This window comes from Mycena indigotica (assembly GCF_014461135.1).
Source record: "Mycena indigotica strain 171206Taipei chromosome Unknown Mind.scaff0019, whole genome shotgun sequence".
In the NCBI taxonomy this organism is placed as follows: Eukaryota; Fungi; Basidiomycota; class Agaricomycetes; order Agaricales; family Mycenaceae; genus Mycena; species Mycena indigotica.
This window is the reverse complement of record NW_023503018.1, coordinates 4,508-30,058: the sequence shown is the minus strand read 5'-3', so window position 1 is coordinate 30,058 and position 25,551 is coordinate 4,508. Positions and strand designations below refer to the sequence as shown.

General features: G+C 53.4%; 2 protein-coding genes across 2 annotated transcripts; one reads left to right on the top strand and one right to left on the bottom strand.

Moving 5' to 3' along the window:
• Positions 1–11,347: 11,347 nt before the first annotated feature.
• Positions 11,348–12,300, top strand: MIND_01418000 (uncharacterized protein; the record flags this gene model as incomplete). The annotated part of the gene is made up of 3 exons (XM_037370571.1): positions 11,348–11,537; positions 11,584–11,657; positions 11,698–12,300. The coding sequence occupies 3 exons, from the start codon at positions 11,348–11,350 to the stop codon at positions 12,298–12,300; spliced, it is 867 nt and encodes a 288-aa protein (XP_037212952.1).
• A 9,252-nt stretch (positions 12,301–21,552) lies between these two features.
• On the bottom strand, positions 21,553–25,293 carry MIND_01417900 (uncharacterized protein; the record flags this gene model as incomplete). The annotated part of the gene is made up of 14 exons (XM_037370570.1): positions 21,553–22,378; positions 22,622–22,752; positions 23,072–23,202; positions 23,255–23,336; positions 23,409–23,587; positions 23,647–23,771; positions 23,827–23,855; positions 24,073–24,351; positions 24,435–24,609; positions 24,736–24,868; positions 24,916–25,043; positions 25,091–25,185; positions 25,247–25,253; positions 25,289–25,293. The coding sequence occupies 14 exons, from the start codon at positions 25,291–25,293 to the stop codon at positions 21,553–21,555; spliced, it is 2,325 nt and encodes a 774-aa protein (XP_037212951.1).
• Positions 25,294–25,551: the final 258 nt, after the last annotated feature.

Sequence of the window (25,551 nt, the reverse complement as noted above, 5' to 3'; positions counted from 1 at the left end):
CCTCGTCAACGAGGTCTCCAAGCTGACAAACATACCCAGAACCTCCACACTGGCTTTTGGGAGCGTATTCGACTGCGCCTGGCTGCCCGCATCCCCATTACCAAGTAGCGCCATAATCGATGTCGGCGTGGCCTGTGTGGAGTCATATCGGCGTGGAGACGATGGCGTGGCGAGTCCGCTGCTGCCAGGGCGGACAGTTTCGGACGGGTTACGGGCTCGGTCTCGTGTGGGCAGAACTTGTGTGAGTCGTGGATCTATTTTCTTGTCGACACCCTGGTTTTGACCTTCTCCTCCAAAGTCCCGCTTCTCACCTGCCAATTTTCTTGTTCCTCGTCATATCTATCGCCACCGCCAAGCTTCTCGCGCAGTCTAAACGCAAACAGATCCGCCATACGCTCCCATTCTGGCTCACGCAACAACTCCGCAAAGAGGCACGACCTGACAAACACTACATCGACTTTCGACGTTCGCGCTGTCCTGCCTGCAGGCAGCACAACCTCCCCGACACGCAAGTAATGCTCGCCGTCAAGGCTGGCAACCTTCCCAACACCTCTGCTTGACCAGCCCGCGGTCGGATTCCGTGCTTTCCTTCTGCTTGTGGCGGCGTCACCCCTTCGAAAACCACATATATCGCCCAACGCAGCAGATACCGCTCCAGCGAGCCTATCTAGTTGCGTGGTACACCTCCACGCTCCTACACCATCTTTTCCTTCTGTCAAATCGAGGAGGAAGGCCGCCGCTGCACCAGCTTTCAAGTTTCTGCGCGGAAAGCGTTTCATCGTCGGGGAGCCAATAGCATATACGGCTGCTCAAATCCTCATCTATTGCTGCGATATCATCCCCGCATCGGCGTACAAACGACTACGCTTGTGCTCATAGGCTGAATTTCCGAGCTTGTCTGTTGGCCGACCTCGACAGAGAACAGCACTGGGTCAAGCTTGTGGACCATCCCAATTTCTTCAAATGCGCCCACACACCTTGACTATAATTCCCTGCTCCCCTCCCCCCCTCCTCCTCGTCCCCGCTTGCACCCTCCACACACAATCGGCGCCGACTCCCCAAAACGGCAAGTCACGTGCTCGCTCGCCGACCCAAAGACCACAACATATCTCGCAGAACGCGGCAGCTGGAGCTCTATCGAGTGTATCTCGTTGTGCCCCATGCCTGTCCCCTCCTACTCATTTCTTTCTATGTCGCCATTCGAGGGGCAAGGTCATTGTCGAGCGCGTGTTGTCTGGCAGCCGTATGGGAGGCAGGGGTGGCGATTCTTTGTCGAAAGGCGACATACGCGTCGGGGGAGGTGATTCGGGGCAACGGACAAGTGGTGTATGAGCTCAAGGGAAAGTTTTGAGCTGATTGAGAGAGGAGAAGCGTATGTGGACTTGTCGCTTATTGGACGAGCGCTACTAGTAGCGCGAGCTGCGACTACTCTAGTATTTTCAGAGTCAAAGTTTGCTCCCTCGACAACACTTCTTTTGTCTCGTGCTTTCTCTACCGTCACGTCCACCATAGCCGCAGGAGTGGAGTTTGTGGTGTCGCCCTTGCAGCGCCTACTCCTATATAGGCTCTATCCCGCGGCGCAGCAAGAGTATCCCCAGCTACCCAATTCTTTCCAGACACGATTACGGGCGAGAAGCGCTCATTGGCGCTAATGTCGACAACGACCCCATTCAAAGCTGGAACGGACTTGCTTCCTTCATGCGAGCGAGACGTGCTCGATAATCGCCATATCATCACTTTCAGATATGTAATCCAACATTCTCTGACCGTCTGGGGCACGGTTGTGCTTGCCCTTCTTCGGCGCCGGCGCTTGGTTGCCTTTGTTGCTCAGACGTTGGATTCAAATCGTCCAAGACGAGTGTCTTGAGTGACGCGGAGATACACCATTCTTCTCCGGCTGCTGTCGTTTGGACACAAGTTACTAGTACGCGCAGGTGTTGTCGGCTCACTGCTCACGAGTCCCATGATGATACCCGTGCGGCCGTGATGCGCTATGGTGCTTCAACGTCGTCAAGAGAGAATTTTGAAGGGCGTCCGCTACTTATCAAGTGTCGTTACTTACCAAGGGTCTTATGATTCCTCACTCTCTGTTTCGATACCCGCCAAATATACTAGTCATGGTACACACACGCATTCGGTTGCACAGCTTTTGTATATTCTCCTCTAGATACAAGTACCAGGTAGTGACTATTGGATCATGCGGACCTTCAAGTTGTGTACGAGCGGAAGAGAGGTTCACCCGGCTCGAGATGCTCTTGGTTCCGCGTGAACTTGAACCAACGTGCCAGCCTCCTCCGGGACCGGCTCAACCATCCTTCTTGCTTTTGCGGGACCCAATCATCGTAGTTTATGGTGCCGAGTAAATGTGGATTTCCGTATGGATTGCTATGACTCCATGGAGTCGAATAAGTCGATGGGAAATTTGAGCCCATATACGCTGGGTTTGGGCCCGGGATGGCACCCTGCCTTGGGGCATAAGCAGTTGAACCTGAAGGCACACCAATGTGCCATTGATGCACAAGATGCCAGTGGCTCGACCCGGGGGGCAGCGAGCCCGGCACCGTTCCCATGTGCCATCGTTGCCCGCTATCACCAGCAACGTATACGTAGTACGCCATGTGTATACGGTGGCGGAATATGGCTGGCGACACCCATTGCGGTTGGGTCATAAACAGTTGAACCTGCAGGCATGCGGTTGTCCACAAGATGGCCCGGCTCCAGGGGCAGCGACCAGGGACCGTTTGGATGGACCATCCTTGCCCGCCACCAGTAGCCAAGTACGCCGATGTATCATGTGGCGGAATATGTCTGACATGGCTGGTAGCACCCGTTGCAATTCCAGGTCCAAAAACTCCGTTGTATGGCACTGGGTAGTAATTACTACCAGTAGTATATGCCGATGGTGGTGCCTCTCACCAAGCGACGCCCCGGCGTCAGGGTAGCTTGGACCGGATAAGGACTACCCCAAGGGGCAATAGTCAGCTAACACGATACATGAATTGAAGATGCCTGCCTACGTTTGTATCCTGTCGGCGATTGGACGGAAATATGGTCCGGGCCACTGGTTGAAGTCCCCAGGAGGCCTTCCCTGCACAAGCGTGCTAGTACTGTCCAGAGAATGCTGTAAGCAGACGAAAGATGCCATGCACAACAGATGAAGATACATGCCTGGAGTTTATTCCCCATATTTCAAGCTGCGACGTATCATGTACCGCTGAAGTTGAGAGCCGACGATGACGTCTGCGGTGTGGCCAAGTTTCCAGTGACTGAGAATCCGAGTCCGAGTCCGAGTCAGCGTCGGAACTTGGCGAGTCACGGCTACTAGTAGTAGTGGTCCTATCGGTGGTCGACGTCGCCATCGCGTGTTCGATTTGCTGTTGGCGGTGAGCGGACGGCGAGCCTAAGACGAGACCCAAACTTGATTGGTTGCGTTCAAGTTCTAGTAGGGACTCGGCAGACAGCGAATGCGGCGACTCGGATCGGTATGGCGGCGTTGTCCACGGAGGATATCGATGGATGTTGTCGCCGTCGCTGGTAGTCTGATCATGAATTGCAGTAGTAGAGACATCAGCGTCAACCGAGTGCTCAGGCTCATGCGTTGCAGCAGACCCCATCGGAAACGTGTAATTGCGGATAGCGCCCTCTAGCTGTGAATATATGGCGACAACACCCCGATTGTCCGGGGTTGTTGAAGTCGTTGGGGAGTGGATATGTGTAGTATTGATTGAGCCCGCTAGGGGTCACAGTGGCCGGCTGACCGTTGAGCGGAGGGCTTGTAAACCGAGAGAGATCGGCCAGGGTCCCAGATTGTTGAGGACCCGTCGCACCCAAGGGTGATAAAAGCTGCTGAGCAGCCTGAGCTCCACGAGTAACGCCACCAGGAGCCTCCTCAATGCTTGCCTGGGGACTCGGAACAGGCCTAACATGGCTCGCGGCAGCAGGCCTTCTCCCAGCTAAGGACCTCTGACTCCGTGTATTGCTCTGGGGAGAACTCGTCGACATGACTCCGACTCAGCGGTGGGTGAGGAAAGACGGAATATGCTGTCTGCTTTTATAGTCCTTCGGGCCGCGTGTGGCACTTCCGTTGGACCCACAAGTGGGGGCAGGGTGACTAGGTACAAGTCATTTCGGCGTGGAATCTTGATTGTGGGTGGTGGACAAATATGAGGAATGGACGGCTTGACTCGTCGCTCGTGAGATCTTGAGAAAGACACTAGAAACTCGTAGAAGTTTTCGGCGTTTGTGAAGATGTGAAGATTGACTGCGGACGCGAGCTAGCATCTCGTCGTAGTCCGTGTATCTTGTTGAGCCGCCCGTACCAGTAGCACGCGTTTTGTGAAGTTACAAGGAGCGAGTGGAAGAACAGTTACAAGACGCGCCTGTGACATAACGCCACCTCTTCAATTGTCTTTCCATATTCCCCACACGCAATCAGTGCTGGTGGAAAGAAACCTTTCGAGGAACAACGAGCCAACAACGGCCCGGGCGAGCGTCGTATCGTCGGGTCCTGGTAACGATGCGGATCAGATTGGTCGTTTTCCCCTCTTCCCTTCACCATCACCGCCATTGTCATCCGCCTCCCTCCCTCCGCCGCTTGCGGTGCGCCACACTCACAGCCCGCGCCATGCACGTCGTATCACGACTCGGAATCAAAGGTCGTGGCGCGGTAGCTGGACGGGGAGATAGACGAAGCAACGTGCGCTTTCGCTCATTTTGGCTCGTATTCGCGGCTGACTTCTGGCGTAGCATCCTGTACCCGCAGCTCTATGCTCGGGCTACCCTGTCATCAAAAGGACCTGCACACCCACCGACGGGGCAATTTCGCCACAGGATGGGCTACCACGAGAGGACGAAGGAGGTTTGCAGCGACCATCGTGGGGGCGGGACTGTAATGGGAGAAGCTTGACGAGGAGTGGCTTTGGAGCCTGCGGTCAACGGGGAGGTCCCGATTCAGGTGCATAAATAGCAGCCCTCTCTTCGCTTGACGTTGCTGACGCTTCCGCCACAGAGGCCAGCTCGCAGAAACTCTTTGCTCTTGCCGATTTTCTTCCCCGCTACCACAACAACGACCCCGACTGTATCTGCAAGCCCAACTACTGTGGCGACCAAGTGGCGACTTTACCCGCGCAGGCAGGTCTGCAGTCGGCAACGGGTATGAGTGTAGCTTGTCCCTAGAGGAATGGTATGTCTGCTATCTCTATCTTTCCCCCGACTCGTTTTCCGACCTCAATCACATATTCAGTACCCATGGCTTTTGAAGCAGAGTCGCGCCACTGTCCAAGTCGAGCCCACTGCAACTTGAGAGGGAGGAATGCTGGTGAGTCAAAGATCCGCTCTCGTGTGCCAAACAACTCATATTCCTCTCTCAAAGCCGACAACGGCTTTTTTTTTTTACTCACTCCAAAATCTCCATCTCAACCTTCCCCACCCCTCCTTCCGTCGCCAGCTCCATTGAAGCTTCCCGCTCACTGCAAACGGCACTGCCCATCCCGGCCTACTTACCTCGCGCAACAACTCTGTGCACAGACACGCTCCGACAGCCAATGAATGGGCTTCGTTCTCTCGCTCGCGTCCGCATGCAGCACATGCTCTTCGCCACCAAATGCTCGCCTTTCTCAACTCCGCTTTCCCTGTGTGGACTTACGTTCCGCGGCCATTTACGATGCATTCGCGCGAACAAGCCTGGCGCGTCGTCGACTCCCTCTCCGGTCTTTTCCCCCGCTGACGGTCACGTGCTCATCACTCCTTTGAAGACGACGATAAAACTCTGCTACTTCCTCTCTTATGGCTCCATCGACCATATCTCGTGCTGTACGACCGTCTACGGATGCGATATATGTTGTGTCTCTTGGGCATGGCGGGGAGAACGCCTTTGGATAACGCGCTTTTGCTCGCAAATGGACTTTGTCGTGTGCGTGGTCGCGAAGTTTGGAACAGGTGGCGGGACGATTGGATGTGTTTGGCTAACGAGATTTCGATTTGAAGTCGCTGGTGGGTGTGTACCCTGTGGTTGTTGCGGGACAGGTGCGTGTTTTTGTCCATATAGGCTCTCCGAAGTAACTGAAAAGTCCTTTTACTAGTAAGCACTCTTGTCAACTTGCTGACAAACGGGCGCGTATGGGCAGACACGTTGGCGGTTGTTGCTGCTGTAGACAGCCAATGACGCGATGGGTGGATAGTGGGTGTGGTTTTACGAGCTTGTGTCCCGCTACTAGTAACAAGCGTCTTCAAGTCGAGCCCTTTTCACTTGTGTGCAAGTCTCGCCGCAACATACCATCTATACAGCTAAGCTGCTCAGGCCCCTACGGTCAACCCTCGAACATGAATAAGACAGATAGTTGCCGCAAACATCAGTGCTCTCTATAAATTGACTAAAACCGGCCCAAATCATTGCTCCAGATATGTTTGGCCTCTGCCATACCAGCCGCCACCATTTTCAAGTCGGCTCTCGACTCTCTGTGTCGTCAATGTCGTGATTACGCCACTTCAGGCAAACATGTTGGCGAGACTCATTGTGGACGAGGGGGGGTCCGCGGAGTAGATTTGGAGTTGTGGATAGAGAGGAATGAGGTCGATGTGGTTTTGAAGCTCTTTTGCGTCATGGGCTTGCTGCAGATCAGTACTAGTCGGAAGTCCAGACCGTGACCACGACGAAACAGATGGAGGCCTCACACTTGCTCGTCACCTTCAAGTTTACCTCTCCCGCAGAAATTTCATGCGACGCCAATTGACTGGCGCCGCCGTATACCTACTTACTTCGTTTCTAGGCAGAGCACTATGTCTCTACATGTCTAATACCATCATTGTGTTTCCCGCATCTCCTCCAAAAGTTGACGTCTATGTTGGAATAATAACTACTAGTATTGGGTCTCTATTAGAAGCACAAACTGATTGTTCTTCTCCCACTCCCTGAATTCGGCTTGCAGGTCTTCGCCCAGAGGACACTGGACGCCTGTTGTGAGTTTCAAACTGAGATGGAAGAGATATGCTGAGTGGATTGCATCTAGATGCAGCTTCCTACACTGTGCAAACTTCTTCAAGACTCCCTCCGTGAAGGTGAAACGACCAGCGAGTGAAAATAAACCAAGGCGGGGCACCAGTGCCGGACCGTGAGCGACACGGTCATTGCCCGACGCGTACAGTGTGAGGCGTGCCAACAGCTCATCCGTTACGAGTGGCGGAAGGTCAGCCTGAGTCTCGTACGAGTCTACAAGGTACAAGTCCTCCAGAACTTCAAGTTGTGCGAGAATATTGCAGAGGTCGCTTGTCGCTAAAGGTAGGTCGATACTGAGGGATGATAGAGATTGTCCGAGCTCCGAACGCTGGACGAAGCTGCAGAATTCCGCTTGGTTCCAACATGGGTGGATCGTTGTCACCGGTGAATGTTCCTTCAGTATCAATCGCGTCAGCTCGGGAAAGCAGAGCGAAGCGAGCACGCGTCCCAGACTGTGGGTGGTATCTGGGATGTCCGCTGTCCGAACCCGCAGCGTCAGCAGCTTACTCGCCACCCTTTGCGGCTGTATCAGCGCCGTCGGGCGGGTTGTTATTCAGCCCAAGATATAAGTCCAGCAGTAATGTGCTGCCAGATGGAAGGCTGTCCAGGCGCAAAAAGCGGAGATGGGCCGGATCGAAGGCCGTCTTATGCGTGTAGAACGAGAAGTGTTGCAATTGGCTCCATGGGAGTGCAACGATGCAATTTGCCAGTCCGGTATACACCACCGTTTGTAGCATGGGCATTCGAGAAATAGTCGAATGCAGGGGATGGTGGCGACGGCCAATAGTCAGGGGTGGTAATCTCCAAAAATTCTAGGCAGTCCAAACGGTTTTGGATAGGAGCGAGCAGCGTCACTGTCTTGGCATTGAAATCCAGAGTAATGTCCTTCCACCGGGTGATTGCTTTATGAGTGACTCTAGCAAGCGACGAAGATGTGTGTATCTAGCACCATCCGTCCAGATGGAGGCCCACGTTGCTTTGACTTGTAAAATCAGCGGATATTGACCGCCTCGAGACGAAGCCGTTTCAACCAAGTTCAACGATGTTTGCAATACAGCCATTGACGTGGTCAAAAGACGGCCATTGACAACAAGCTGGCTCCAAAGACTTGGCGTTGCTAGTGCTACTTCCCGCCAGCGCAAGGAAACCTGGGGGGAATCAGCGCTTGCCGATGTCACTCATGAGATGAAGATTGAACTCACTTGCACGAGAGTGAAGGTTTGGATTAACCACCTTCCTCAATGCCTCTCGAGGGTCTATGATTGCCTCCATAGTGTCGCACATCTCCGCAGGCGACACGAGTACACATAGCTCAAAGATGTAGGCTAGAATCTCGATTGGAAGGAAGCGGATAGGCGACGTCAGGAGGTTTTTGCACTGAGTTTGGTATAACACAGCTTGGGCGCGTTCCTCTTTGGCCGTCTGAACGAGTCCTTCGAGCAGAGCAAGGTGAGCGTCATACCCGGCAATAGTCGCAGCCACAGCCTCGAGTTTGGCAGGAATATCCGGAGGAGTTGGCAGATTCAAGCGGGTTATGGAACGGAGGTTTTCGATTTGGGAGGCAGAAGGCAGGCCGAGCGCCTCCGGGCGGAACGAACAGACAAAGCAGTTTGTCATGGCGGTTAATGGTAAAAGTGTGATCCGTGACACATTCTTCTTCCGCACCTCCACCACAGCCCTTCCGGCCCCGAGAACCCGTCCATCCCTTCTCCTTGACTCATATACTCATCGTACACCAGCTACGCGAGCAGCTAGGTGCGTTTCACGGTTCGCCACGCGAGGTTTAGCTGACTTTGCTCCGCCTCAGCAGACTCTCTTTCTCGCTTATGCTGAGCGGCACTACTGCCCCGACCAGCGGCGGGCGCAAGCTGTTGGGCGACGAGAACTTAGTGTGACATGGCTGGATTGTGGATTGCTGGTGTTAATGGTGCGTCAAAGCACGATCTTGTCTTCCTTTTTTTTTGCTGACACTCTTTCTGCACAGATTCCCTTCAAATCCCCGTCCGATGACTACAACGGGGACAGCACATTCAATATCGCCAACTTACGAGTCCTGCGCTGCCAGGAAATACTCGCGGGTCCCACGACAACGACCGGGAAACAAGCTCCAGCTACGACTGGGTATGGCAGAGAGGAGAGAAACTCTCTCTGAAACGGCCAGCGTTGGTGCGTCTAGCATCCTTATCGCAACTGCCAGTAGTCTTACTATGCTTTTAGGCAGACTGGAAAGCGCCAGCGCTATAGCCTCCTGGTAGCACATCCACCAGGCACGAGCAACATTACCGTGTCTGGTGCCTCGTCATATTCCCTCCTCTGTCCTGTCGACACCTTTGCGTCCGTCTTTCCTGCAATACGGTCTGGAAGAGGCGCTGTTTTCCTTGAAAAGAGGACTATTTTCGCCCATTGCCCCCAAATGATGACCGTCGCGACAACCCAGTCCAATACCATACTTCGCCCATATACAACACCCACTCGTTTCTCCAAATCTGCGCAAGCCCAACTCCTGCTTTTCGGGTCATTTGCAGAGCCTATCCCTGCTTTGACGACACCTTTTTGTCGACTTTGAAGTCGCATGGCCTACGCCTCTAACGACTGCATCCCATGGCTCATTCGACATCATTTGCGCTGCTCAATCACTTTCAGGTACCGCAATCGGCGAGAAGGGTCTCGTTGACGCCGTTTTCGATAACGATGACGTTTGCACTAGTATCGACTTTGCTTCCATCTTGCAAGCAACGACTACCCCAGAATTTTTCTCTCGATAGCCCTTTGCATATACCCTCGTCCATCCCCCGCGTCATCCCTCTACGGTCGTGTTCGACATGGTTCGTGCAAGTACACCATCGCTCCCCTTCTAAATGCGCTTTCTATTACAAGCTATCATGATGTAGGCATGTGTAGCATAGCAAACAACGATGAAAACAAGTGGAACGACTAATGAGGAAGAAAAACTTGGGGATGGATGAGAAGAGGAGTATCGAAAGGAAGTAGTGCGAGTAGCCGAGGTCATTGTCAGATACAAAATGGCATGTCAGGAGACTTTGCAACTTTTCGCCTCCGTGAGCTGACAGGATAACGCCGTGCCCAGTGCGCACCGTTGCCGCCAGAAGCGACCAGCGGTGTCCGCAGGGATAGCATCGTTCCTCGGAGTCCACGCTGGGCGTCGTTTGCGGAGCACGGGTCTTGGGCGCGAGCAAGCCGAGATTGCAGAAGAAGAAGGAGAAGTGGACAGGAAGGAGGCAAGGTCTGGGATAGGGATATTGGCGTTTGGCGGGCGGTAAGGATGTGGTGTGGTGTCGCCGCTAATGCTGGACTGGAGAATTTGCTCTTCGATTTCACCCTTCCCGGCGTCGCCCCGAGCTGCTACCATGATGGTCGCTGCGCCGTGTTATGGCGAAGGCAGCAAAGCGGGCGACGTCGTGGATATAGAGCTCGTCGTCGTGAGCGGCGTTAACGATGGTTGGGGTGTCGCAATGATGAGCGGCCATTGCAGCTCGCCTTTGAGTGGATCCAGCCGTCGCTGCCAAGGAGGGCTCGCAGTTGTGAGTGAGCCGCGGCAGGCATAAGTGCAGGCGAAACGCCGGTGACTGTCATCGTGGTCGGTCACCCATCTTCATCGTCAATTTGGTGGGGGACAGGTTGCCCACAAGGGCTGCAGTTCTGCATATAGACCTGGGCTGGCCGTTGGCGACATAGAGCTCGGCCGGCGGGCGAGGGATGTCTGGGTAGGTAGTTTCCCATTTGTCGTGTCTTTCCAAAATGTCAGCATGGAATGTGAATGCAGAGCTCAACAACGCACTTGATGTGCGCCCTCGCGCCCTTCCCTGCGCCCAGTACGTTTCCTCCAATGCTCCCTTTAGTGCTGGCTGCCGACAGAACGACCACAAGGCTTTCGCCTCTGTAACTCCGTCAGCACGGCTTCCCAAATCCGCCTGGGCAAAGACGGCCACGCACGATGATCGCGAGGCTGCGGATTCTCCACGGCCGTGCATTGGGGCGGATAACGTGGTCGACGGAGGAGATGTCTTGACGGTGGTGGTGCTGAAGAGAAAGTGTCACAGCATCTGTTGCTTGATTCGGAACGACCACTTACCGCTCTGACATCCGACTGAAGCGCACAATGTTGGCGGCGCTGACAAGCCTCAAATGCTGTCTTCATGCTGTCGTGGCAGCATCATGCTGTTTCTTCTCGCCGTCCTCTCGTCGACCCGCGCCAGCTTGGGGCCTTTCGCCGCTCCGCTTTGCAAGATGATCTCGAATGCACCGACATAAACGACTGCAGGCGGCTCTTCGACATCGTCTGGGGCTGTCTGGTGACGATCTTTCTCTGTATATGGGTCTCCGTCCACCCAAATGTCCCGCCTCCCCGTCTCGCGACCACAGAATGCAGCTGGGTTTCGAAGCTGGCTGAAATGGCAGGTTGTCGGCAAGAATGGGCCGCTGCTGCGTCGGCTGAAGCTTATGTCGGTGGCACTCATTGCGCCTGAGCTCATTCTTGGCTTTGCGGCCAGACAATGCTTGATGGCGCGGTCTTTCTCACAAGGTGTGGCTCGAATTTGCTCTCCTTCAAGTGTTGACCCCTCCTTTAGACTACGGGGTCCCGCTGACCCATGGCTTCTTCATCGTTATGGGCGGCTTTGTCGATGTTGATGAACATCCTATTGTGACGAAGGAGCAACTGTCGACACCAAATGTGGTGCAAGAAATCCACGCCGTCAAAAGAGTCCGACATCGATGACAAGAGCAAAGGGGACCTGTTCTCGAAAGGCATTGCCCTTTGTCAAGGGCTTTGGTTTATCGCCCAGTGCATCGCACGAAGGCTGCAGCGGCTCCCTCTAACGTCGCTCGAAGTGGCCACATTGTCATTCGCGGTGCTCAACGCGCTGACGTGGCTATTCTGGCTGGGTAAGCCGCTCGATGTGCGCAATCAAATCAAGCTTCCTGTCCGCACCAGCCCCCCAAACCACACCGCCAGCCCTCCGTACCCCGCCAGCGCCTCGTGGCTCGACCGCTTCCTCAGTGTATTCGTAAACGCCTACCACGAGGCCGACTACGATCCCCTGTCCAACACGGCGGTTCCCACGTTCTGGTGCACCACCGTATCCAATTACATCGACATCCGCAGCTCCACGCGGGCGCATTGGCTGCCGTGGACCCTCACGGACGCGATCCCGTTCTTGTCCGGGACGCTGTTTGGCGGCATCCCACTGCCTCGCGTGGCGCGCCGCGTTCCCTTCCCGTGCCGAAATGTGGCTCTGGCGCAGCTCCGCGCTGGTACTAACTGTGGCGCCCCCGGTCTTCCTTAGGGTGCAGGATTTAAGTGGTGTTTCAAACCACGTTTCGAAACAGCTGTTTCAAACCGCTGTTTTTAATTATTTCCAGAAAAAGTGCTGTTTCAAAACACGTGACCCGTGGTAAAATTAGGCAATTCACTGGTTTTAGACAGACTTTGGCTCATGCTGTAACAGCTATACTTACAGCTATAAAGGTAACATCCTAATCAACTATTGTTACTCTCCATTTAATGTCACTGGAGGTCTTTTAAAGGCTCCAAGTGTTACTATCACATCAGTGATAGGGTTACACCATATACAGACAACACAGAATATAACTTAGGATAGCAAGGGGTACCCTGAAAGCTTGAGAAATGGTGTAAAAGAACAAGTCAATACATATGCTAGCCCAAAAAATCATTCAAAAGGTCAAAAATTGCCATTTTAGGCAATTTTAATCAATCCCTATTTGCAAACCGGTTTCCAAATCGGCTGGGAGTTCAAACCGGTTTTAATAACCCCTCATAATTCAATCCTGCACCCTAGTCTTCCTCGCGGCCTCGCTACTGTACAACATTTCTCCGGAGGGCATGCTGGGCTTTGTCGGTGTGTATTCGGTTGCGCGGGGCATCCTCCTGGTGTTGCCGTTGTCCGCGCTGCGACTGCTCCCACTGGAGGCATTCAGAGATGTAGATTGGAGTGTCTATATTCCCCACTTCTAGTTGATGGTCATGATACTAGTAACTTGAAGTTTACTGGAAAAATACTCCAAAAATTCATTGTTTATTCAAGTCTCTTCTGACGTGTCTGAACATATCGTTCTGCTACCTCATTCGTAGTCTTTCCCAAGCCCATATCTGTCCACACTTTCTGATTCAACACACGCAACATATATTTGAGCAAGTCCTCAGGAGGGCTGGCGAGGCGGACAAAGCGCAAAGGAGCCAGCTTGACTGCGGCAACGAGAGACTTGTCGTTGGCATCATAAAGTCTGTTCTCAAAACACAACGAGAGGGATTCCAACTGGGGGACGTCGCCAATGATATCCCTGAATGATATGCCGCCAATGGATGGGAGGTTCATGAGCTCCAGCGAGGCAAATCGCGGGAGTGCTGGCCGAGTTTGAGCGTGTGGATCGCTGCGTCAAAGAAGCGCGGTCCAGAGCGAGACATGCAAAAGGCAGTTTTTGGAGAGCCGGAGATGTCGGGATACGGTGGCTTTCATAGCTTGATGTCTTGTTTTTGTCCAAGTAGTATATGTGAATGGTCGTCCAGAGGCCCGCGCTGGTGAGGAAGTAACAAGTTCGTTCCAAGTGCGAGAGACGAGGCGGAGGCCGTAGTGCGCGGTCATGCTTCTCTTGCAGAGGGAATTTCGCTCTGGAACACTCATGTTGATGAGCTCGCTCGAGGCCTACCACCCCGCATTCGTCAGCCTTGGATAAACTTCGTGGTGTTTGCTGTGGAATTCGAAAATGGTGCTCCAGATTTTGAGGGGAAGGTTGAAGGAGCGGCGATGCTTGACAGTATCGCCTGGTGCCAGACGCGACATCGCTCAGAGAGGTGTGTTTAGGAAGGAGATTGTGGCGGCAGGAGCCAAAACGCGGATCCGGGAGAGTCACTCCGGAGTCACACCATCGTGACTTCTTCCCAAACCACCACCAGCCGCTGGATAGCGCCGCCCCCTCCGTATTGGAAGATGGCTCATACGGCCGCTCGCCCTTCCGTTGATCGCGATGTCTGTCATCCCAGTGCTTGGCTTCTCTAGACAGTCACACAGCTTTTCTCTGACTGGACCTTCCGTCAAGCGAATCGAATCTTTCCGCTCTGTTGGTTGGAGGCGCGGAATTGGGAGAAGGCGGTGTGTGCACAGCTTCTGTGGCGGCCATGGACTGGCTGACTGCAGGGAAAGGTGCGTCATCCAATTTACTTTCTTTCGGGTCTGTGCTGACCCACATTCAAGTAGCGCCACAATTCTCAGGCTTATCCCTCACGGCCTACTGGCGCGCCCCTCATACCCATCTCTCAGACCTATACACAACGCCTGTTCATCCCCTTCGACAAGCATACCACCCTCAACTTTCTGCGCTAGATGTCCCGCGCCGCCAGCCGGTGGAGATGGCGAATGACTGAGGAACTAGACGATGGATGGTGTCGAATCTCCTTTCGTTAATGTGGTGCGTCTTTTGGTCGCCTCGCCACTCAATCGCACCATTGACTCCCTTTTTTTCTGCTCTTAGTTCATCGTGCCCAATGACACTATGGGTTTTTTCGGAGGAAAGGGTGGATGCGGAGTACTACGAGTGTATACGAAATCAGTGGGACTGGGACTGGCCCAATCCCACTGATGCTGCCCAGTCCCACTGATTCATCTCCCATCAGTGGGATTCGTGCAGTCAAATTTGACACATTCACGAGTCCCACTGATCAACGGGATCGTCGCGGGTATACCGGTTGCGGCGGCCGGGGTTTTCCACCCCGGACCCCGACCAGGGCCTTGCCCTGGACCCACCCTGCCGGGGGCTTCGCTCGCCGCGGGGGCCCGGTGCGCGGAGCATTCCTCCTCCTCCCTCCCCTTTTCTGCCATTTCCGGGCTCAAACAACCCTTGCCACACTGGGTTGCGGCGCCGGCCGCGACGGCTGGGGTTTTCCATCCCAGACCCCGACCAGGGCTTCGCCCCGGACCCCACGCTGCCGCGGGCTGCCGCTCGCCGCGGAGGCCTGCTGCGCAGCGCTGGGCTTGATCTCCGGCGTCACGCTGTGTCAAGCCCAAGAGCATCAATCCCACTGATCAGACGCTAAGCGAGCGTGATCAGTGGGACTGGGGTAGTCTCGGATACCCAGACGTTCGCTGAATCCTAGTAGCCGGATTTGTGTCCATATATGTTAATTGACGACGTGTTTGACATTTGATTGATGATAGAGAGGTGGGAAATTTTTTGGACGTACGAACGTCTGGGCCGGTCATCATAGTCACACCTACCGTCACTCGGCTTCAGCCCATAGCTATATAGCCGGGCATCCTCAAGGACCTCAGCACTACGCTGTCGGAGCGCTGGGTGCTGGCCCTCATCCCCCACAGGCCTTCCTTGAAGAGCCTGGCTTGCAAAGACGCGGAGGGGCACCCAGGATTGGTCCAGGAATTTGAGGCAGAGGAGTGACGGTAGGTGTCACTATGACGAGTGGCCCAGACGTTTATACGCCCTAAAATTTTCCCACCACCGCAACATCAATCAAATGTCAGAAATGTCATCCATTAACATATTTGGACACAAATCCGTTTGCTTCCCCCTCTTGAATTGCGTATAAACGTCTGGGTTTCCGAGACTAGACTGGGGCTGATCAGTGGGAGTGATGCGGACTTGACGAGTCCCACTCCCACTGATTTCGTTATCCCTCAAGTACTACTAAGGACGTTGTCGCAGCAGCGTATTCTAGCACAAGTACGCTTCCCTCCCTCCCTTCATACGCGGCTCTTGCTGATCTTCTTGTTCTTCTAGCCTCATTCTTCTTCGTGCGGAGCTTACCGCGGGAATGCCGCATAAGACAGAGATGGCGCTGGAACGAACTGGGTTTGTGTAGTGAGAATGACTGCTGGTGCGTGAAGCTGCACTTTTCTATCACCGCGTTTTGCTGACTCTTCCTGCCCAGATTACGCGGCTTAGCCAGGCGATTGGTTTCGTGCGGGGGACTGGTTCGGGAGGTCGACATGCGCGAGCTTGCAAACATCGCTTGGAGATGAGACGACGAGCACAACGTTCATTCGCTGCTTGTCCACCATCGACAAGCACTTCTCTCGATAAATCCCCTTGCAGGTTATCCTGCGAGAATCTCGGCAACAGGGAGGATGCTAGTAGAGAAATCAAAGGTCTTGTCATTGAGCGAGGAGCTGGGAATAGCCGGTAAGCACTCTATCGACCACCGCCAGATACTAAGTGTCCGTTTCAGTGGCATTATTCATGCAACACTACTGATACGACACCGTTTTCCAAAATGAATGGGAACGATTCACCATTCATTCTCGCATCGCTCTATGCCTGTCATGGTCTGCGCTCTTGCCAGTGTGAAGAAAACGGGTGATGGAATGTGTCTGTTTGGGGAGGCAAACTGGCCCGGGCCCGTCGAAGCGGAGCATTGTACGTTTATCATGGATGTGTATGCCTATCTTTCTCTGACTCTTGCATAGATATACTGCATATGTCTGCTTGAGTATCAAGGACGAACTAGTCGTGCTGCGTTGCGACTTCTTTTTGTGCCTTATCCATCGACTGTGTCATGTCCGTCTACTGCCGCTAAAGGTGTCGCAAGCCATTAGTACTCCCAATGGTGTGGTTTTGAATACACATGGGCAGTTGCTATATTTCCTCTTTCCTGTAGGTAGGGCTCCAATTATTTAGTTTTCCTTTAGTATCTTGGGTAAACTACATGAAAAGGGTTGAAAACCGTTTATAAACAGTTATAACCGTGTAAAAACAGTAAAAAATAGTTATTATATTTTCAAAAAAAGAAAGAAAAATCACAACTACAAAGAGAGAAAAGCCAGCCTTGATCCACATCTTTGTGAGCATCGCTTCCATGATTGTCTCTGCTTTCATCGATCCGCGGACTTCATGGCATAGATGGCGGGACTTTGAGAATAGTCGTTCGACCGACACACCTCGTACCGGGGATGGCAAGAAAGTCACGCGCCATCCATGATACAACGGGGTAATGATGTCCAAAATCCTATGAAAGCCTGACATGAGCAGTTCAGATAGATGGTGTGCGGCTCACCTTCCACCAATCTAATGGCTTCAACTTATCCTTTCCACGGCCATGTAGTCGAAATGCCGCTAAGAAGCGTTCTGCCTCGTCAAGTTCTCTGCTCGGCGCTGTGGGCTCAATGTCAGCGAAGTCGCAGACCCGATCCATGATAGAGCTTGATGTGCGGGACCCAGAAGTAGGTTGTACTGGCTCAGATGGTGTCCTCTTAACCTCGTATCGCTTCTTGTATGACTCGAAGACATGCTGGAATAGGATTTTCGCTTTGCGCTCGCGATCACCTTCTACAAGTGGCGGAGTACTAGTAGTCGAGGAAGTCCCATCTGGAGCCGCATCCGGAGTCACCGTGGTGGTCGGGTGCCCTGCTGGTGTGTTTGCGGCAGCGTCTTTACGATCCATACCTGTAAACCAGGCCAGGCCAAGTGCAGGGTGCAACACTAGATTGTTGTTAGCGAACGACTGGCACAGTAGTCACGGAACAAACATGTTGCAATGATGTTGAATTGTGATTTTTGAGCAAGATCGTAGTATTGCTGAAGTTTCAGCAAACCTGCCGATGCAGCCGTTCGGATTGCGAAGGGAAGTTCCAGATCGTCACGAGCAGTTTTGAGGTGATCAAGCATTTCTTCGTAAAGAGGAAGGACCCAGGGTAGTGTCGGCGTTGAAGAGTGAGACATTTGCAAGGTGACTTGAGTGAAAACCTGGCCCACGCCGAAAGAAATTAGTAACTGTTGGAATTTTCATCACGGAAAACTTACCTCCAAGACCGTTCCCAGAGCTTTCAGCATTCCCCATTCGTCATCTCCTAGGAGGAGTGGACGTAGCTCCGGCGCTCAAACAGCCACTTTTCGATAGCCTACAAAGTCATGATATGAGCACTGAGAAATAACAGCAAGATGATGACAAACTGATTGAAGCAATTCCCCCGTGAAATACTGACTTGCATATAGTTCCACCGATGTTTTACGTCGCAGATTGGCATGAGCGATGCGATTTTTCGACCTTCTGTGTTTTTTTTTGTGACATGAACTTTGTCGTGATATTCGGCCTCAGCGATTGCCCGAAACCGCTGTCGACGTTGGGGCGAAGAGCAAATCTTGATACAGGTAAGTCGAAACTAGAAAAGAATGTATGTTAGTAAATAGCAATTCAGACACAAGCATACAATTACCTTCTTCACCGTGCTCAATTTGGATAACTCGTCTTTTTTTGCGGCTAGGATATCAGTCTCCATGTCTCCGTCATCAACAGTCACCCCACAGTGCTCGGGTGAATCCTCCGCTTCGAGTGCTAAGAGGTCGGGCGTCCTCGTCAGGGTTGTAGTGAATAGGTAACTGTTTACTTTCTAAGTATCTATCAGTACCCGCATCCGGGTCCTCCTCCTCATCCAGCGCCGCAAGCATCTTTTGCACAACCAAGTTAACGACATGAGGCGAGGCACCGTATCTGAGAGTTGTCGGGGTTGAATTGGTAGTCGAACTTGGTCTGTAGGGCGCGTGCAAGCGAGCGACAGAGGACGTCATTGACGGACGCATTGTCTAGCGTGATTGCGGACATGTAAAATGGTCGGTGAGCTGATTATCCTAGTGGGAAGTTGCGAGTGAGACTTATCTTTTCTAAGATTCCGAGATCCAACATCCGCTGGGCCATCCCCGCGGCTGCATACTCCCCCAGTGTTCTCCTTATCTTGAATACACTGAAACCCAATAACGCGCTCGACCAGCTCCCAGTTCGGCGTTATGAACGATGCGATGGTTCCGGAAAAGGTGAATGCCATGGATCGAGTAGTCCATGTATCTTCGGACAGCGCAATAAGGGAGTCAATCGCCTAGACACAATTAGATGCGAGGTAGACTGAGGTTAGAGAGATACCTTGAGCTCGCGTTTGAGACACGAAAACATGTCGATATACATGCGGGCCAGTGTGTTACGAACCGTGGTATCACTTGGCAGCTTGAAACGAGACTCGATGTAAGCGAAGACGCGTTCAATGCCAGAGGATTCGCCAGTTGTCCACGGAAGATCAGCTTCAATCAACCAAGCGGCAAAAACCCGATAGAATCCCTCTTGAGAGCGTCGGATACGGGGGTGGAGCTTGCCCTCAAGCAAGAAATCTTCCATAATTTTGATTGATGCTGCTGTCTCTCCCCGTAATTGTCCGGGCGACGCAGGCGCTGCCTTCGGAGCGGCGAGTCCTGCATGTTTTTGCCGCACATGAGTTGCAAGATTCCCGAGTTGTGGCTGTTTGGCTTCGTCTTCCGAAGGTCTTTGTGTTGACAACGGTGCGGCGGAATGTGAAAGACCTGGACACACACATGAGAGTATAAAAAAGAAACGATATTGGACGCACGTTGCACAACCCGCGTGTAAGCAATGGAACTCCCAGCGTCGTTCTCCATCATAAGTGACCGCAACTGGGGCGGTAAAGTGCTCGCGCGACTTGCTTTTTGGTCCCCTCTTCCCGCTTTTGCGGGGAGTCGCGTCTGATTCAGCCTCTGTGGAGTCATCGACATCAATAACGTCGATTTGTGGAACTTTCTCTGAGTTCCCCTCGGCACTCTACAATCTGTAAGTATCGAGATAAGTTATGAGATGTGTAAACACACCTTCTTCGTGCGCTTCTTGCGCTTTTTGTTCTTATCCGCCCGCTTCCCGTCAATGGCAATCGCCTTGCGCTTCCGTGGCTGAAAATGTGCCGTTATATCCTGAGCAGACAGTCCACAAGACATACCTGAGCTTCACCCATGGCCGACTCTTCGAGATCATCATCCCCATCCTCCTCCGATAGGCGTTGTTGTCGGCCAGGCTGGAAGTCGGAGTCTTCGTCGCTGGATAAGACAGTGGTGGGGTTGGCTTTTGTGCCAGAATTCCGAGCGTTTGGAGGCCCTGTTTTTGTTGTTGCTTGCGGTTGGACTACATCCGACGATGGTTCAGACGTGGCGAAAGCACTGTCGGAGGGAGGTTAATAGTGGCCACAGTAGTGAAGTCGTCACGCACGAGAGGTGGGCCAACTCCGTGGCTAGTCGTTCCAGTTTAAGCAGGACGATGTCCGGCATGATTCCTGGCACATCCCACCGCGTAGAGCTGAGGTATTTGACCACACAGTCCATCCCATATTTGCCCCGACGAACGTTGACCAGCCTTCCTTCTTCGTTGCGGCAGTCCTCGCCATACAGTGCGTCGAAGCGGCGGTTGAAGTTTGAGGCAATGGTGTTGTCCGCACTCTTGACCTTCGTGATAATGCGATAGATGTCGTCGGTCTCCGAAGCCTCTGGGATAGACGAAGGAAGGTTTTGCGAAAGCAGCACGATGCGTTTCACGGTATCTTGAATGGTTTTTGCTAGGTAGATATCATCAGGCTCAGACAAGAACAATGCCAATTAATAGCGCACCAGCGATAAGTTTAGTGTGGGCGGCACTTGGCGCTTCACCATTGGCAGTGTCGAGCACCCGAGGGGCTGGGTTTCGTGGACGCTTGCCAGATGATTCCATGGGCAAGACACCAAGCCTGTCGCGCGTTTTAACGTGGACGACACGTATGTGCCACGTAGGGGGGCCGCGCAGCAGCGGAGTCGCCTAGCAGGATAAGCTGCGCTCGCCGACCATGTAGGCAGGAGGCTACGCGTCAGCATACGGCATCATGCTGTCACCTCGACTTCCTGATGGCCGCATTATTATTATTATTATTAAGGGCATAAGGTCCCAAATCTGGGTACCGCCCAACTCAAGAGGCCAGCGGGGGTGAGCTGTACCCTCCAGGGAGTACGTCGACCCCCTACCCGCTCTCCGCATGATCGGACTATTCGGGTCAGCTCATCAAAATAACTATGTATACCGTGTACTTTTCATTTGTTTACTGTTTACTAGAGGTGGTAAATAAAATGAAAATAAAAACGGTTTTAACCGTGTACAAATGTTTGTACACGGAAAACAGTTGGAGCCCTACCTGTAGGATGTTGTCACGGTTATCTAATATCTTGCTCGTCGACTCTCTTCACTTTGGGCAATTGCTATTGTCGGGATTCTACCAGTATGTGGTATTCTTCACACTTGTTGTGTCAGCGATGTGTAAGTAATCTATGTATCTGGATATTCTTCTTCGAGCTCAACTTTAAACTGTAGCTAGTATTTTGATTTGGCGTATTTCTCTCCCCTTGCGACTTGGCTTGCGGAACAACCACCCCCTCACGATTACCATCTACTGCTTGCTCTTCGCCACTGCAGTCAACGTGACCGCGCCGTTGCAGTTCGCTGCGACAATACGGCTCCCCTTCTCCACGAACTCATAGTAGTGTGATGCCACAGTGAGACCACGAACAATAATGCTCTGCAGCTTTGTCTGGTGAGGGACTCTTTTGCGCCAGACATCCGTGAAAGCCGCGATGTTGCCAAAGAGTTTTCGTTCACGCGAATCGCCGGGTTTCAGGTTATAGTGCTTGCACACAACTTCATAGATGATGGTGTGGAGGCGGCCAAGACCGGATCAGGTAGTCTGTGCTGCTTCCGGCTGCAGCTTAGAGCCAACAAGTCATGTATCAGGTCGTGCGCAAAATGGTTTCTGCTCATACAATGGTTGCTTCACGTCGAGCTGGCGCAGAGGCCGGAGGTTGTCAAGAAGGCACATGAGGCTGGGTCCATCGATATTGACAACATATTGCAAAGCAAGTGTGGTAACGCCGCTGTAGTTCTGCATCAGTCGGCCGCCGACAACGGCAAGTTCGCTGTGGTACTGGTACAGACAGAACTGGTTCTCGGAACCTGCAGTTATTATGAGATGCTGCAGCGATGGGACAGCCAGCACAGCTAAGTAGGTGGACCAGCTCGGTAATTGGTTATCAATTATTAAATGCTTTAACCCACGGTGAGTAATGGCTGCATGGGTCACGGGCGGGATCAACCTGGACCGGTGGATAAACTTGAACAGACTAGCGGATTCGACTTTCGCAGCAGCTGGATGTGCGAGATAGTAGACAAGGAGGTCAAGAGTGTCGCAAGCGAGAAAACGGATGTCGGCCCAGTTGATGTGGTCCCGCAACTCCCTGGCGGCATGGCCGAGTGGGTCCCCACTGGCAAGGCTCAAGTTGCGCAATGGCGCTTTCTTGATGGCAGCGAGGAAAGATTTCCCATGAACCACGGGTACATGTGACTCGGAGGATTGAGAGAAGCGCTGGAGATGAGAAAGGTCGAGAATATTCAGCTTGTCGATGTAGCGTATGTTGACAAGATCCAGGGAAACGAAGCGCCCGAAGTTTTCAAAGAGGGTGCGCAGGACTGGTGATGCGACGTCGACAAATGGATCATACTCCTTGTGATTGTTAGTGCCAGCGAAGAGAATGACTCTAAGGAGGGCGCTGCTGCGACAGTTTGAGATGTTCTTCGAGCACTATTTGCCAGTGCCCGGTTTGTCTGTTTAGGCGTGCCGGCTCCATGCAAAGGTAGAATCGTCGTCCAGAGCGCTGTTGCACATGACCATCTGTTTCCAAGCGCGACACACAAGTCGGAGGCGGTAGTGTACCGTCATGCATCGCCAGAGAGGATCGTCAGATCTAATGGGGTAGAGCAGCCCATGCGAGTTTCGGACATCGGCGGTAGCGTACAGTTGAGCTCTTTCATGGTCAATTTCAAAGATACGGTCCCAAATTTCAGGGTGGAGGTCAGGATAGCTGCGGGAGTGGTCGTCCTGTTCTCCAGGGGTAGTTTGTTGGGTCAGACGCGACATCGGCGCCAGCTACGTGGCTGTAAGAGAAGAGTCTGTCACGCCTGAGTCATCGACAAGTCACATCATGATTCAAGTCAAGATTCAAGTAAGTCTCTGGATCGTCTGCGGCCGGACTCAGGCTGCATCAATGGCAACTTGCGAGTGGTCCTGAGATGGGTAGACAGGCGGCGAGACAAAAGGCATACTTAAAGGCGGGTAGATTATGCACTGGCATATGTGTATAGCAACAAGTCCACGTTAGTAGGCAACGGCAAGCCGAGTTCGTCTTCGGCTGCCCCAGTAACAACTGCAACGACGTACTCATCAGCATCCCTATTACTGAGCTGACATCGATGCTAGCTTGAAACCAGTAGATCTGCGCCAAACCGGATGCCGCAGTAGTCGGAGTAGATGGAGGTGTTTTGAGATAGACTTTGTTCGCGTCGCAAGCAATAACAGGGGAGCGAGAAGGAGGACCAGCTAGTTATCGTCTTTAATCGTTGACAGATTGAATAAGCCCAAGTTCACGCACTGTGCGGGCCATGTCGTTGACGGAATAGTATTGGCACAAGGAATCCACGCGTCGCGAATTTGCGGGATGGCAGCCGCGAGGCCTAGGTAAGTAATGAGCCTGAGGAGACTGAAGGCCAGCGAGAGACCGCCGGGCAATGCACCCATCAACACACCAGTCTCCTTCGCCAATATTTATTCGTCTCCTTCCTGCTTTCCTTGAGCCCAGTGTTTCCAGCAACTACCTTGCGCCTTCCGGCTCTAGCGCAAGGCAGGGTTTCCCTTGGTGTTCGAGAAGTTCGCATGGCCGCAGGGTTAACTAGTATCGCGCAAAGACCAGAGGGGATTGACATTGCTGGGTAAGCCGTGGCCCGTCAGGAAAGTGCCACAGGTAGAGACCGTTGCTATACACACCTTCAGCCACCTGTTTGTCATTCCGCGTCGGTATGTCACCGCCGTGCCCACTAGATGTTCTCGGCGGCGCGCCACGTAGCTTTCTCAGCCTTTCTGCGCTATACGGAGGACACAGACGAATCGCGCTGCAAAAAAGTAAAATGTCAGGGTAACAACAGGCAAAAGCGCGGCTGCACATACTCGTCTGAGGCAGGCAGATATCGGCGGTGCTGTCGAGCACCGACACCGGCCCGGGAACGAGGGGCCCGGGCTTGAGCTCGATGTGCGAGTCGTCGTCGTACGCGTGGTGGTGAAACGCAAAGAAGAAGATCGAGATCACATGCCGCCTCGGCCCGATCCTCCTTCGCCTCTTCCACAACGACCACGACACCAACACTGGCTCATACTTCCCCGCTCCCCACCGCGCGACACATGCTGCTCACGCACATCGTCGCTGCTGCTGAGGGTGAAAACAGATCCTCCTAAGCTTAGCCGCTTTCGCTGACCATCTTCTTCGCCCGGGCGGAGCGGCCAAACAGGCGTGGGGCTGCGGGACAAGATGGAGCTGCTGGGACAGGCGGAGGTGGCGGTGGTGTGATGCGTGATACGCCGACCGGGAAGTAATCCAGGGCGTTGACGAGCACTTGTGTCGACTACTGTATTTGAGTTTCGATGTGTTGCGTTGTTCTTGGCCTGCCGGTGATACACCGGTACCTGGACGTCGGTCTAAAGCAAGAACAGTGAGAAATGTAATCGTGACTGCGAGCGGGTCTGCTGCCACACACCTCTAGGCGGCTTCACAGTCGCACAAGACACCGTGCAGCACGCTTTCGATCGACTCCTCCTCCATCTCCAATATCGACCTGGGAAGAGCCGGCAGAGGCAGTGCAGCTTAGGGCGAATATGCTTGAGATATCATCGCTTGGAACAGCAAAGAGTGTGTGCTGCAGCGAAAATTCGTCGACGACAAGCGAGGGATACCGGCTGGGTAGGGAACCGCTGGTCGGGAAGACAGGGAAGACGCAGTTGTGGATTGCGTGATAAATTGTGCAAGCTGCTTCGCGCTCTCGCGTGTGCAGACAGGCGCCACTGTTTCGCCATGGATCATACTAGCCCCCCGCCGCCTCGCGCTTGTTGTCGGGGCAATCGGATTGGATTTGAAGGGGTGCATGGCGAGCGAGAGGTGGCAATACGCTGGCGCAAGAGGTAATAGCCTGAGGGCCCCGCCCCAAAAGAGCTGTCGCTGTCCTCGCCGTCAGCGAGAAGCTTATGGAATAGGCAAGCACGCACGTTGTGTCGCCGGCAGGGCGGATTGGCCTCCCTTGCCTGCAAATTCGTTGCGGCGTAGATATGTACGGTGGAGCGTGTGGTCTAACTCCTGCGGAAATGGGATAGAGAGCCCTTGCTCCCCAGCCGGTCTACGACGAATCAGCACTTTCGCAAAGCAGCGGAGATGGCGACACACCGTCTGCAGAGCACAGCACACTCCGGACATCTACACCTCTTTCCCAGCCCTCTATGCCCCCGTCCCGTTAACCAGCAAAGTGTTCGAATGGTGCACTATCCGCAGAACTCGCGCTTCAGCACGCAGGTGGCAAATCAGGAAATGGAATGGACTTACGTGGGGCCTACATGCCGTGCTCCTCGGATTCAGGAGCGGGACCCCATCTCTGACGATGATGACCAGCTAACGTGGCGCTCGAAGGAGGCAGTGGCGTGTGCGCTGGTCGTCGTGGTGGTGCTGAGCAAAGATCGGGAAGTCACATGTCTTCGGGCCGATCTCGCCTCTCTCTTTTATACCACGACCATGCCACGAAAACCTGTCGCCCAGCGCGGTGGCTCTCGACGTGCGCTCTCGGGACGGCTGGAAGATGCTGGGATAGCCTCACGGTGTGTCTATTTCCCAGTTTCGCTGCCAGCTGTGCT